Genomic DNA, 15,679 nt, shown 5'->3' on the forward strand with positions numbered 1-15,679 from the left:
GGGCGTCTCGGGACGGAGCCAGGAAACCAGATGAACGTACCTGCCCCCGGGCGCAGAGAGAAACAGCGAGGATGGGGGTGGGAGCCAGTGAAGCCACAGGCACATTATGTCTCTCATTGCCCTGACTTTTTTTTATTTTTCTCTCAGTCTCTTCACTCGCCCACTCCCGTCTCAGCTCACATCGCCAGCCACACGAAAGCCATGCCCACAAACACTGATGTGTTTGTGGGAGAAAAATGCCCAATCACTTTAATAGCATTTCATGCCATCTCCACTTTCACAGAGGGGACTCAGGAGTTTGTTCCTCAGTTTGGTTAAATGCAGACTGTAATTTCAGACGGAACGCAGTGGAAATGCAGAGTGCAGCCAATCAGATTTAATCATGTATGGAGAGATGTAATTTTGGAGGACACCAGGGCAGAGCGGGTTGATACGGGTATTAGTTACTATGCAGAAAGGCGTGTCCGTATACTCCCCGAATATGAATTATGAAGCCTGCTTGTGATTTCAATCTGACTAATGTATCAGAACAAACCCATCTGTGCAGCACTGACCCCTGAGTTGAGGGTTTTAGGGGGGGGGGGGGGGGGTGCAGTGAGCGTGGGCTGATGGTTTATGCTCCCACCGAGAGCCAAGGTGGTCAGTGAGAAGGCAAAATCAATGTTTTGTCCACATTTGTAGAGGCTTGAAGGAAGAAAGAAAGAACATCTCTCCAGAACAAGTTCCATGGGAAAAATTTTATTTGTCAATATGCAGTAGTTTCCAAACTGGTGGAACGTTATTTCCATTGTAGCTGGTGCCAATAGGTTACGCTCAGAAGCGGAGAAAGAAGTGAATGGCAAAAAAAAGAACTAAAACAAAAAAGAAGAAAGAAAACACAACTTGACAGTTATGATTCAAACAAAGGGAAACAAATTAAACAGCTTTTTTGCTTACGCATGCACATTGAAAAAATAATACTGTGGCTTTTGAACAATAGCAGAAATCAACCTACAGTGAGGCTCATACCATGAGCGACCAACATCTTTGTGCTGATTTAGGGAAGGGAGGGAGAGAGCAACTTTAAAACAAAGACCGTCTGGGCGATAATGAGCGGTGTAAAGCGGATGATTTATGGCGAGCGCAGAACGGTCACACGCTCATTCGTGGCCCTCTTTTTTCTCCTCCGTCTCCCCCTCCGTCTAGCCCGATGGTCTTATTAAAACTGAGAAAAGATTAATCTCCCTGGACCAAAATGTTTTTGTTGCATCTAATAATGGAGTGGAAGGTGTGGGTAACTCAAAGGCAGTGGAACAGTGGAATTACACATGCAGATGTGTGCCTCATCACTCACAGCTTCAATGATCTATCCGTTTCAAAGCTTCGCTCGGTGGCAAAGCTTCAGTCCCGAACAGTTTTATGAGCAACTAGAATCCTGTTGAATGGCGATGTAAAAACTCTGAACCCCAGCTGCTGTTGTTGTTGTTGTTTAAACACATGTGGTAACAAGACTTTTTGACAATACTGGACGCTGCAAAAAAGAAAAAGAAGACAGCTCATGGGTCCGTTGCAATATTCAGTTTAACTCCAGAAGAAACATAAAATAAAAACATATTGCGAACAGAGAAAAAAAATGCAAGGATTCATACAAAACACACTTTTCAAAAGACAGCTATTTACAAACATCCTCCATTACAAAAATCTAATCTTAAATCTTCTTATGCGCAGTGTTCAGGTGAAGTTACATCTTAAATTGGGCTCTATCCATATATTTACATTACTCTGTTATCTCCTTTTCATTTTCTTTTTTTCTCTCACAAAAAAAAACCCCCCAAAACATTTAAAGTGGTCACGAGAATGAATAAAAATGCGATATGGTGGGGTGGTAATTTGATAATGACTCCCTCGGCTGGCGTAGGTGAATGGATGCGCGCCGATCCGAAACAAAAATATTTGATTTAAATGTGTTTCACAGAGGGCCACTGAGGGCTGCATGCTGAGCTAAAACACAGGGCCGCAAAAGCACGAGCAGCTGTTTAGGTTGTTAACTCTGCGGTTAACGACACGCAAACGCCACTGGAGTCACCCCCCCCCCCCCCCCCACCGAGTCTCCAAGCTGGGGCTGCCTTTTAACTCAGCGGTGTGTGTGTGTGGATGGCAATAGTATGTGGCAGCAGATGATTGGTGTCTCTGCCGGTGAATAAACATTCACCAGGCGGCCTGACCCCTTTTCCGACAGGAGATAAACCTGGACCCGTCAGTCTCGGTGTGTCCGTGCGCAGGAGCGCGCCGGAGCGTCAGCTCGCGTCTTGCGCGCTGAGGAATAGCTGTCCTTATCTGCTCCCGCTCTCCTCTCACACATCATTAACTGGGACTGCGGCGCTCTGTACTTTTTGGCAGCCGCACCGTTTGGGAGCACCTAGTTTCAGTTCCTCGAAAAACAAGTCAGCCGATCGACCGCGGAGAGCATTCATACACACGTGACACGTGAAAAAAACTGCAAATATAAGCACAAATAAGCACTCACACTTAGAAGCACCTGCATGTGCACACAGAGAGCTCATCCACCCCCCGCTCCCCCTCACCTCACCTAAAAGCTAGCGTCAGTGTGCACGTGTGTGTGCACACATCCGGCTGCAGTAAATCCTGTCTCGTGCCGGCTGCCCTGGGCTGTGTGATAGCTGAGCTGCAGTGTCCTCGCTGGCTGAACACCTTGACTGAGGAATATTCTGCACAGCATTTTTCATTCACAGCACAACTGGCGAGAGGATGGGAAAATGAATGCTAAACTACCCCCGCCCCCACCCACCCACCATCTTCCTCTAAGGTAAAAAGCCAAGTCACAGGAACATTTTCTCCCTCATCCTCTCTCCCTCTCTCTCTCTCTCTCCTCCCCGGCTGGCGAGTGTGGGCACGGAGATGGCACATAGATTAGTCACATGCTGGCGACCCACTCACTGCGCACCCCACTGACTCATCCCACAGATGGTGGCCAATTGGCGTCCGGCGATACTGTATGTCCCCAACGTTCAGCCGCGGCCCGCCATCCAACTCATATATGGGGCATCCTACCTATGTAGGCCAGCCAATCGGTGGCGGCCACCTCATATCCACCGCCACCTCGCCCAGGCGGCAGGCACCGCACGAACCGTGTGATGCTTACACAGGGGCACCAGAAGCCAGAACAAAGAAATATCAACCTGCCTGCTGTCTTAAAAAAAAACATCCCTCCCTCCCAAAATGCTCATCAGAGATCTTGGGCTTGTCTGTATGTCGGTGCGTCTGTCTGTCTGTCTTATTCTTGAACCTTACCATGAAGTAACTTAATGTTCTACCCCTAAGCCAGTAAGTCTGCCCAGATACGGGACTGGTCCGGACATGCCCAGACACACACACACACACACACACACACACACACACACACACACACACACACACACACACACACACACACACACACACACACACACACACACACACACACACACACACACACACACACACACACACACACACACACACACAGAGGACACACCCTCAAATACAAATAAGTAGGTCATAAATACCAGAGTAATGGTAAAGCTCATATCAGACCAGTAGAGAAGGCAGTTTTCCAAGACACACACACACACACCTCAACGTCAAGAGTCCGGGTCAAGGTACTTTCTCAGGTAGGGAAAAAGAAAAGAAAAAGGAGGACAAAATGAACGTGATGGATGACATGGGTGGTGAGAAGAACATGGAGTGATAATGATGATCTATTCAACTCTATACATTGTGCACTTGTAGGAAAAGTCTAACAAAATACAACTGCTTTGTGAACTGAATCAGGGTTCGAGGAAATCCTCCATCAAAAATAGTAAGTAAGGCAAACATCAGAGGTGCGAACGGGAGAGGAACACGTTATTTTTCACACGCTGTGTCTGATACCTGAGCTACCTGGAGAGTTGCTTGGCTCAGCGCGGAGCCCTGACTAACACACACACACACACATCCACACGTGTAATGCTTGCACACAAACTGCAGGCTGAGTGGCGTCCTGTGTCCTTTTCGTCCTTTGCGTCCTGTGTCCTTTTCCTGTGTCCTGTGTCTGCCTGTCCCTGGCGTGTGTGCTGGGATGGTGTGTTTAATTGGGTGGACCAGAGACTGTACTTCAGGGAACTGAGATAAGTTATATCCTGCCCGTTAAAGGGGACAGCAAAACCAGGAAGCTGGAGTTCCATCTGTTGGTTCGCTCCCCACCCCCGCCCCCCTGTCGGAGCACAGCGGGGAGCTGTAGCAGGTGTGGAGGTGAGGGGGGGAGGAGGAGGGGCGGGTGGGGATTGTCAGACAACCCAAACAAACAGAATAAACCTCTCCCATCAGTCAGCTCACAAACCCCCGCTGGTTGCTGGTCAGTGCTCGTCTCTCCAGATTTGTGCAGCAGGTGGTAGAAATAATACTGGGCTTGAAGACGCATCAAGTCCCCCAAAATGCAAAGGAAAGTGTTCTTCCCAAGGACATAAATCAAGCGCTCCTCTCTTTCTCCCTCCCGACCGCGTCGCTGGCTGTGCGCGGCCGAGCGCGTCAGACTTTGTAGTAGATGTTGGCGGGGCTCTGCGGAGGCATCTCCTGGACAATGTAGACGGGGTGGCCATAGTCGCCGCTCACCTTCTCATAGTGAGGGCAGTAGTTGTTCTCTGTCCGCAGCGGAATGATGATGTCACTGGGCTCCGTGCCAGCCGTGCCCCCGGGCATCTTGGGATTGGACAGCGTGCTGAGAGACAGCCCCGAGGGGCGGGGCTGCGAGTGGACGTTTTTCCTGGGGCGCTTGCGCATCTTGATGAGCAGGATGACGAGGAGGAGGATGAGCACGAGGAAGATGATGCAGCCGGCCCCGATGGCGGAGAACACAGCCACCTTGGAGCTGAGGATGCCGTCCGAGTTTCCAGAGTTTCCAAACGGGTCCTGATTCATGGGGTCTACAGAGAGGAATAAAAAAAGAGAGGGCTTAGGGACCGTAAATCAATCATTCAAAGATGGCTTTCATGTGAGCCTTAAAGGTCCGTTTTGCCACATGCAGAGGATACGGGGTGGGGTGAAAATATTGCAGTGCACAAGCCCATCGGCACAGAGCTGTTGCCTGTTCCTGGTTCACACATTTGGTGGCTAGGATAACCGTTTATTCAGAGGCTCTTTATTCCAAATCAGAGAGTGACCGTGTTTCCACTCTTTTGTTAAGTTGGCAATAAACAGTGGCCGTTGAAAACAAGGCTGAACGAGCTGAACGCTCGGTCGGCAACCTGAGCCTGGGGCCCCAAATTAAAAGGGTCCCAAGCAACTGTGGATTTACTATGATGTTTAGATGTGAAAAATATTGAATTGTGTTATTACTCAAACTCATTGTACCCAGAAATAACTTACAAAAGGGACCCAAAGCACTTAAAAACATGCAACTCAACTGAATACTATGAATGTTGCTGATTACGTTCAGATTTGGCTCACAAAATTTAACAACTCAAATAAATGCGTGTCGTATTCATTAAACTACCCGGCATCACTTTAGAATTAAAAGCTCCACCTTGAACAGATGTCACATGTAAGCACATTGAATGCAGGACTTTGACGGTGCAGTATTCACAGTGTTTTTAATAACAGGTAATAGTTTTACTTCAGAGAAAAAGGTTTGAGTAGCTATCTTCTTCTACCACTGCCGATACCAACATCCCCAGTTAGAGAAAGGGTGAGAAGTAAAACGGACTTGAATTTAAGTCGGACGAAAGAGCCCTTAATCTCCGCCCCCGCTGCTACACAGAGGGCCGTGTGCTTGTTTTGTTTTTTTAACAATAAACGTGTCGCGTGTCCAAGTGGCACCAAATTCGACACTGCGCTCCCTTGGGTCCCCAGCAATACGCCTGCCAAGTGAGCGGTAAATCGGATGACCGGTTGTCTAGCTATGTGAAGAACACGCAGACAGACAGAGATCCCTTGCTTTATAGTTGGATGCATTATTTAGAGATTTCTTTCTGTCTAACAGAAGGCGAGGTTAAGAGTCAGCGCCCCTTCCCAGCTAAATCATTTTAGACAGTCCCCTCAGAGGCCGCGGAACAATCAGAGGATCATATCATTTACAGGAAGCCGCCCCCGTCACGTGCAGACCTGACTGCTCGGTGCCTAAATCAACTGTGATCACGTCCCTGTTTGTTGTTCGCTCTACATGACTAACGGCCCCCACTGATGTGATTTAATTGAATTAGCTCATTCAAAATAGACTCCTAATGAAATCTGCAGACATCACTCCACATAACAGAGATTCCCGCTCTGATAAGGCCGAGCCCCGGCAGCCCCTGCGACATGTCGGGGACACGTTGGTCTGGCAAAGGCCAAGCGAGATGTGGAAAAAATAAAAGAATTGACGAGGGCACATCTGAACATCTGATTTTATTTTGTCCTTTTGTCTCTGGGGTTCTGAGTGGGGGACGGGGGACGGGGGACGGGGGGGGGCTGGGACTGGCTCCTCTAGTGACTGAAATCTGAGAACGACCAAATCTGTTTTCCATGTATGCATGCAGCTGCTGCCAAAGAGCAGCACTCACCTCCTCCCACCACCACCACCACTACTGTCCATGACCCCCCCCCCCCCCCCCACAGGCACACACAAGCCTTGTACCTCCAGAGACTGCCATCCCCGCTAATTACTGTGTCTCCACACTCGGCTGACCACTCCGCACTCAACCATTTACCAAGGGGAGGGGGGGGGATAACTGAGCCTTGCGCCTTATCACGGCTAAATGACATCACTCAAAGCTACCGATTCCCGGACTTATCGGTGAAATCAGAGGCGGGAGGAATTTTCCGTATACATTCTGGGCGCTGGAAGGGGAGCCGGAGAGAGGGGCTGTCAGGCATTTCATTCCTGGAATATCAGCCCCTCTCAAACCGCGCCGACACATCCTTCAATCCGCCCTCCGCTTCCTTACTTGACATAATCACTGATCTAACAATGGTAGACGGGTAGAAGCCCCGGTATGGGGAAAAGTGACTTTGGGACATCTTTTTATAGAGCAACTAATGTCAAGTAAGCAATTATTACACGAGGGCAGCTTATCACGTTGGGACAGGCAGAACGGTTTGTACTTTGGGGGAAGTTTGTGGCGTACAAAGTTGTGGAGTAAGTCAAAATAAAGTTGAGGAGCCGTCCCTTCTGTGGGAAGGAAGTTACGAAAGGTGCTGGTGGTGAAAACAGGAAATGAGGAGGGGCTCGAGTGACTCCTTCAATTATCGCTGCTTTTAATCTTCATTTATCTGCAATTCAAATGAGGTTTAGAAATAGATGTTATAAAGAGGAGTGTCTTTGAGTCTCCTTGGGTGCAGCACGCACTTAGAGTACAGTATGAATAAGAAAGTGACTCAGGGTGAGCCGTGTTTGTTATGGGGCGTGGTTCCTTGTTGTTTTATTGCCAACTGCATTTTGGCGAGTGCTATTCTACTCTGTACAACATTTGGTTTTACATCTTTTTTTGTATGTTGACCCCGCCAGATATCAAAGGAAAATGCCCGCGGCATGAAAAAGTCTGAAAAAATATGAGAGAATGCTTACTCTGGGAGGCTCAACTATGATTTTTATTTTCTCTTTTCAGGCTAAATGTGATTAATTATTAGAGGAAGCCTTGAGGCTGTGAATATTCCCTTTTTACACTTCAAAAACCTTTATTTTACTAAAATATTTGCACTCTAAAAACGAGCAGGCATTCTGTAAAGAGTCTGAAGCTGCAGTTTTCTGGGTCGAGCGTTGGTCTGTCAATCTGCTCACCAGGGTTTCCTGGCGCCTCGGGCCCGGCCCGACCCGGGTCAAGCGGACCGGGACTGGACTCCGGTATGGCGTCGTTCTCGGTAGCGTCCGGCGCCACGGGGTTCGCTGCGTTTGGGACTGTGGGAAAACACAAAACACACAGAAACTCAGCCTCGGCAAGCTGCGTGCGCTGAATTACAATGACTCGTTCCCCCTGCGTCGGCAAGGATTATTTATTATTATCTTCCGATATCTCTTTTACACACAGAGAAGGTGATCTTTGCATGTGTTGAAAGCGTCTAAGAAGTGAAGATGAAAGCAGAAAAAAAAGAGGAAGGACAAGTTAGCAAACGTCTGCGAAACACACAAGTATCCCTGTCCCGTCGTAAAAATGAGCTCACAGCTACATCAGCAGCTCCTTCAGCAAACACTCAGACAGGCATTCCCAACACTGAGACATTCATGAGAGGGGCGAGCACGCACACACACACACACACGCCTAGAATATACTTACAATACACTTAGGCATGGCAGAATGAGGGTAACGTAGTTATATATTAACTTTTTATTGTTGTACATTATTCATCACGTTAAAAGGCCATAATATGTGTTATTTATTGCTCTGGATTTAACTCTGCCTGAAAGAGGCACACATCTGAAGAGGAGCGAAGGGGGGGGGGGGGGGGGTTGTATAAGCTCTGAGGGGGACGCAAAGGAAACAGACGGTTTATCTGTCCGTCTGTTGTGATTTTCAGAGCACGCACTTTGAAGTCTTTGCGCGGTAAACACCGGTGCGCACGCGGCGCGGCTTTAACGAGGGCAGGGCCGGCAGACATGCTATAAAGTATTACCGAGGCCGGCCTGATGGATTCCACAGAACACCATCAGCTGCACGATCGGCAACTGCCCCCAAGGCCCGCCCAAAGGGACGGGTGTGAGAAACCGAGAGGAGGGCGTACGGGGAGGCAATTTACATTTAAAAGCCCCTTGTGGCAAGTTTGCGTGGCCGTGCATATATATATATGTGTGTGTGTGTGTGTGAGAATAGGGCCTGACAGTCTAGCAGTCTATTTTCTCTTTCCACCTCAGTTTGGCCGAGACTGGAGAAGGGAAATGATTCGGGTGTGGGATGTCTGGAAGATATAAAGGAGAGAAAAGAGAGGGAGAAAAATGAAGCGGGAGGACATTTGGAAAGAGGAAAGACAAAGATAAAATCATGGGCAACAGTGCTTTTTGTTGTTTTTTTGGCAAACACAACATAACTATGAACAAATTGATCTCCTCTTTTATCTTGTCTGTGTCCAGACCACCGCATTGCTCCGCACCGACTGCAGCAGTGCTGAACCCAGCCGTGAGCTGTTGTGCTCCGTCAATAATTGATGAGAAAAGACAGGAGTGAGAAGTGGGGAGCATTGGCGTACGGCAGTCGATACGAGAGGACACGGTGATCTGATTCACTCACATAGCCCCAACATAGCCCCACTGAGCATGTGCGGGGAGCGTTCTAATGTTGTGACCCATTTTTCTGTGTGTGTGTGTGTGTGTGTGTGTGTGTACTGCTGACATTTCCCTTAGCTATGCAGACAGCAAACTACCTCAGAACTGCCAAAACCCGCCAGAAGGAGGGAGAAGGCGGGGAGGGGAGGAGGAGGAGTGAAGGAGACAATAATTGAGAGACGAAGGAGAGAGAGAGAGAGAGCGAGAGAGAGAGAGAGATGGGGGGGGGGGGAGCATGCGAGGCGGTGAGTCAACATATTTTCGAATGAGCACGGTGACATGATGGGGTGGACAGCGCTGAAAGTATAAAATATAGGCCGCCTGTATTTCTCCTGCAATCAACTGCGCTTCCTCTTCGCTTCACATTTTATATCGAGACAAAAGGCGGGACACGAGGCGTTTGAAGCACAATTAGGTGTCGACGTGTCAGGGCGCGTATTTTCCCACAAAGCGATGATGATTCAACGTGATTGGGCACGGGAGTGTCTCCACAGGAAGATACACTCCGGAGCGATGTGGTGGCGTGAGTCACAGAGATGTAATGCATGGAGCAAAGTGCGAAGGAAGCGTAGCTTTAACAGCGCGTGGGGTCAGAGCCAAGCTGAGCCCGGGATTGTTTCGTGTTAATTGATACAACATCCAGCGTGGCTGCAGAGGGTTAGAGCCTACAGGGCTGCAAAATAACGATTGGTTCTTTATCTTCAAAAGACTTTGGTTTGTCTGACCGACAGGTCACAAGACAAATATATTCACTTTGTTGTTGTTTCAATGGAACAGAGAAAAAAAGCAGCACATTTTCTGCTGCAACTGTGAATGTTTGGAGTTTGTTGCTCGATGAATTCCTAAAACGCATCATTGGCAATAAAAAAAACAAAAAGAAATGTTCAGTGAACTTTCAGTCAACCCTTTTGGCAACGAATCAACGTTTACTTTCAGCACCAATGGAGTCAGTCAAAAGTATCACTTTTCAGTTGTATTGCTTTTTTATGGCCGCTACAGCTGGAATGACTTGTTGGTTAATGAGGAGCCGATGCTGTTCTTTGACATGTATGATGGTCAACACAACATCATCCAACGGTCGGATAACAGTAATGGAGGAAGTATTCAGAGACTTATGAGCAAAAGTACCAATACCACATTGTAAAAATACTTCATTACAAGTAAAAGTCCTGCATTAAAAACACTGAATGGGTAATGCAAGTATTATCAGTCAAATATAGCAGGAGCAAACATCCTCAATGTAGGAAAACGGCCCCGCTCAGCGTTATTATACCTTTGTATCATTATGATTGATGCATTCATGTGTTGACCGAAGTAGCATTTTATCTTTGTAGCTGCTCAAGTTTGAATGAATTTGAACTATTTTACATAATGTTGAGTTATCTTATCTCTAACAATGCCTCAGAATTCACAAGCGCATCATGTTTGTATGGGTTAGGGTAAGTACATAAGAACCACAGCTAAATGTACATTCCACCACTGTCGGATAAAACCAGCAGTTTAAATATGTCCCGGGGAAATTACACTGCATTTATGAGTATTTTTAATTCATTGTTTAGTCAATAAAACAATCGGCATATTGATCAACATTGAAAATAATTGTTAGTGAACCCTAGACTGCAAAACACACTAAATCTTGTCTTATTTGTCCATTGTACATTTGTCGAATAAGTAACATTCGTGCGACATAGCCTCTTGTTTTTTGCAATGCATCTTGAATATAATTTGAATTGAAACAATACTACTTCTGAGCATGATTATGACACACAACACTTCCCAATACGAGTGAAATAAAGCCCAAAAATAGATCGCTTTTTTAACCACCTAAATATTACATCTTGTTTCACTTATTGTTTTGAAGAGGACTTTGTAAACAGCAGCTCAATCAAAGTTTCCGTCGACGCTGTGATTTCTCGCGGCCATTCCTCTGACAGTTACTGGGCTGGACGGCTCATTGTGCATCAAATATTCCGCTCACAGGAATAGATTTAAAAGTAGTTTTTCAAACAAGGTTTTTAGGGCACATGGATTGTTGATCGACAGCTCACTTCAGACCGTTTTGGGAAATGTGCGCACGGCTCTGGCGAAGTTGAGTTGAGGAACAGCCGAGGGGGGGCGTTTCCTGGACGTTTCCTCGAGTAACACATTTTCCTTTTCAGCTTCCATTAACGTGAGCTCAGGGGATTTGTTTTTTTTGTCTCCCGGTTAATAGTTTAGTGTAAAAGCCCGTGCTGCCCTGCATTCATGCAGCCATGTTGTCACTTGGCGATGGCGTTGCAATCCCCGGCCTGTCGGATGCTCAGACCGACCTACATGGGAAAGATAATGCGACGCCTGTCCGTTCCGCGAGACTGTTGCGGGTATTTCTTTCACCGTTTGTGCTGCCAGGATGCGCTGCAGTCATCCCACTGGCCAACGTTCAAATATCTGTACACAAATGTGCACACACACACACACACACTCTGCAGATTTCTCAGTTCATTCCTCACATGTTGAGAACGAGCTCTTAAGCACCCATCAGTTCATCGTGGCGGGCAGATGTTCCTCTGATATGGCGGTTAGTGTCTGTTTGGGTCAAAACAACCTCGCTGATGATTGGGGTGTTTAGAGAGTAACACATCTGTGTACTGTGCGCTGTCGCATTCAGGATATAGACGTCCACATGTTGAGTAAAACTGCGTATAAAAGTGAAAAGTGTGATGCGAACCAAATGTTGTGTCCAAGGATATCCAAACAAAGCTGGCTTGTTTACTCCCAGCGATTGTGAGATGACTTACCCCGACCGTGCACTTACATATGAATTTCAAACACGGTTTCATTCTGTGATTACTTGAGAAGAATCTTGAATCACAGCTGAGGGACATCAGAGGCCTGTCTTACGTTCCCTTTCTTCTCAGTCGTGTCTTATTTCGCTGTTCTTTTCGTGGGGATCTCACCATTTGAACAAACTAATTACGTGCGTCACAGTAATCGTTCAAAACCTCGCATGCATCATCATTATTACTACATATTGAGCTGAGATACAGCTGGGAGACAAAGTAACCAGGTGGCAGACGAATACCCAACGAATACCTAATCTAATCAGTGCACTTCATCACACTGAAGGGAAAATCCTGTAAATCCAATACTGCAGTGTATAAAGCAGTCGTGCTTATTGATTTGCAACATTGCCTTCGATGGCCCGATACGAGCAGAGGTATCAAAGCATCGGTTACCTCAGTGTGGTACAGTGTGAGGCAGAATCTTACAACCATATTACTTAAAGACCAATGAAATAGCTGCTGATTTGAACGGGACTTAAAGCTGGAACACTTAGTAATAATTAATTTTATCCTCCCCTTTTTAGCATCAATAAACTGTGTAAAATCAATATTTAATGGTTTAAATAACAAACTATAAAACACAATGATGTATTTGTACACTTATAATGTAATAATAATGTATTTTTGAACAACTTCAGATAATATTACCAACAATATAATCATAATCACCCCCTATTTCATATGAATTTCATTAATTACATAAACCGAGGTAATATCGCATACATTTCTTGGAATGAAGTCCTTAATAAATACGACATATTTATGGTATTCATTATATTCAACAACTTCAAACAAACTCCATCCATGAAGGCCACAGGGATGCGTTTGTGTGTTTAGTCATATATTATTAAATACGATTGTTCTGTGTTATCAATCATTCATTCGCGATTCATAAACCAGTTATGGCTGGTTTGTAGGGGAGATTATAACTGTTTAAAAATACATAAATTCAGACGAAGCAGCAAAAGATGACACTACTCATTTCTGAATTATTCATATTGTGTTATGACCTGTTTTGCATGCGTTAATATTTGAACTACTATCATATCTTATAATGGTTGTTAATGGCGAGGCTGCGTAATATGACTGGAATGTTTATCAACAACAATATTTTTCTTTTTCGATACATCAAATCCAAATGTTTGCAAAATCACATATCAACTTTATGAAACCGTTAAACATGAATAAATCACGTTTAATAATACAACCTGAATGCCATTGTTAAGCATTGAGCAAAACTCCTCAAACTAAATGTTATATTTTGCTTGGAATCATTCATTTAGACACTAGAATTTCATAAAATGATTGCACGATATGATCACATCACCCATGTGATGACCTCTACAGTTCTCAGAAAGCGGGTCCTGTCGGAGGCCGGCGGCAGACAAAGTCACGCTGCGGCACACATGGCGACAAATGTAGAATGTCACAGCAGAAGTGAAACAGGGCTTTGAGGCGGCAGCGCCGTGTTGTGTTCCTAAATGTGAGGCGAGCGCACGTTTACCTTGCCCGACTTTCATGATGACTTTCATGGCTCGGCTCTTGCACACGCCTCCCTCCCGGTTCTCCAGGCCGTCGAGGGTGCCGTTGGAGGTTGCTGGAGAGGGGAGAGAAGGAGATGAGGTGTGAGGAGAAAGGAGAGGAAGGGGAGAAGGAGAGGGGAAGGGGGAGGGTGAAGAGAAGAGACGCAGGAGGAGAGAAGAGAAGATGACACACTGGTTAATGAGCACGTCCACAACGCACAGAACCAATCAATATTTACGACAAGCACTGATTAGCTGTTCCAGTGATTAGCTGTTCTCACCCTCAATCAACCGCCAGCTCCTCTCAACGGTATCTCTCATTAACGCAATAAAGTGAAGTCAAACGAATGGAACAACATTAGAGCCGACTGAGGGGCGGAGCGTGGTCAGACCTGTGTGCGTCTGTGTGTGTGTGTGTGTGTGTGTGTGTGTGTTTTCTGTCTGCGCATACTTGAACAGTGAGACATGCCAGCCAGAGGTGCAGCTGCTTGCCAAGTCCTCGAGCTGCTTACTCCCTCTGAGCCACATGTGTCATTACTTGGTAGCGCCGAGAGCTAAATGCCTCCCTTAATGTTTGTGTGTGTGTGTGTGTGTGTCCTTTTCTATGTTAGTGTGTGTGTCGGCGTCCCTCCATTTGTTTTAAAGTGCGCGTTCTGCTCGGACTTGAGCGAGGCTGTTTATTCAATGTCACATTCACTTCAGACACCGTGACACAATTGGCTGTCTATTTCAGGGCCCATGATAATGACCTAGGGAGACAGAGTGTGACTCTGACCTTAACACTGAGCGGCCAGCGCAAGGCGGTTGTGTGTGTGTGTGTTTTTTGCGTGCATGCGTGCGCATGTGTGTGGCCGTGCGTCTGTGTGGGCGCATGCGATGGCAGCTCTAATTTTGGAATTCCCCGAACAATCTCCATCTCCGCTTAGTCTGCTGTTTTAACTTACTCCCTTCCTCTGAAATGCTTTTGTTTCTCTTCCTCGCATTATCCACCTTGGTCTCTCTCTCGCTCTCTCTCTCTGCTTTTTCGCTCACTTCATTCCGGTTTTTTTAATCTGCCCTATCTGACTCTACCCCTCCCCTTCCCTCCCTCTTAACTCAATGGCCATCTCCCTGGGTGATTGCTTCAGATGGCACCCTCATTATGACGGGATAGTCTTGGAGAGGGTGCTTATCTAATGATGACACAAAGAGAGACAGACTCAGACGGGGGGACGGGGGACGGGGGGAAGGGGGGGGGGCTTTCTCTGCCTTAAACTGAAGTTTCGTCCAGCGGTGCAGCAATCCGGCTCTGTTGCTACGGAAAAAGCTGGTGTGGTTGATTCATGCCTTGTCATTCCTAAGTATTATTAACGTTGACATTTTGTTGCCCTCTGGGAGTTCAGCTTTGTGCTCCGGCGAAATTGGAGAAAACGAAATAATGAATTGCGCTAATATTATGTTACATTATCAGATCACACTCTCTAGATGACGAGGGGGGGGGGGGGGAACCACAAGATTTTGTTAGCCTGGCCGTGAGCGCGTGATCATTTGCGAGGAATGATTGCGATAACATTGTGACAGCACAGCTCTCCTCGGGGCAAATTCCCCCAGCTGTAGACTCAACACAGAACACAGAAATATACGTGGGACATTAATGTGAATGAACACTCGAGGCTAAGTGAGTCTTATGGTTTATGTAGAGCCGACGCAGGGAGCACGTCTCTTTGTCAAGGCAACATTCAAAGACAGTGAGGTGAACAGGCCTGCTTCCAGTCTTAAAGGCGCACCGTCTCGCAGCCCCCGAACGGCCCAGACGCTGCCGCGATTGCTGACCTCATCCTGCCATTTTCCACCCAATTTATCCCCTTCTTTCAATTTTTTTAATTTCCAGGGCAAGGTGATGCGAGAATCTTTGAAGTTCGAGCTCAAAAAGGCGCTGGAATAATCGGAGGAAGCGTGAGCGTCATGCTATGAATTTCATATCCACTCAGGGGGAGCAAATCTTCTGTCATCTACATAAGCTGTTCCTTCAGGCTGGCTGAACAGGCTCCCCCAGCTGATGTGGCATCATGATAAGTTGGCCCTCCGAGGCCTCCGTTTGGGCAAAG

The 15,679-nt window shown here is 46.8% G+C and overlaps 1 protein-coding gene across 1 annotated transcript in view; it reads right to left on the minus strand.

Annotated features, from left to right (window-relative positions):
• Positions 1-2,805: 2,805 nt before the first annotated feature.
• efnb1 (ephrin-B1) overlaps positions 2,806-15,679 on the minus strand; it is a 56,612-nt gene continuing 43,738 nt past the window's right edge. Inside the window, exons 3-5 of the mRNA XM_079269101.1 lie at positions 13,574-13,666; positions 7,772-7,888; positions 2,806-4,940 (exon numbers count right to left, since the gene is read on the minus strand). Of these exons, the coding sequence (XP_079125227.1) occupies positions 4,546-4,940; positions 7,772-7,888; positions 13,574-13,666 (605 nt within the window). The 3' untranslated portion in view covers positions 2,806-4,545. The remainder of the gene's footprint in view (positions 4,941-7,771; positions 7,889-13,573; positions 13,667-15,679) is intronic.

The sequence above is a fragment of the Melanostigma gelatinosum genome (genome assembly GCF_949748355.1).
Source record: "Melanostigma gelatinosum genome assembly, chromosome: 5".
In the NCBI taxonomy this organism is placed as follows: domain Eukaryota; kingdom Metazoa; phylum Chordata; class Actinopteri; order Perciformes; family Zoarcidae; genus Melanostigma; species Melanostigma gelatinosum.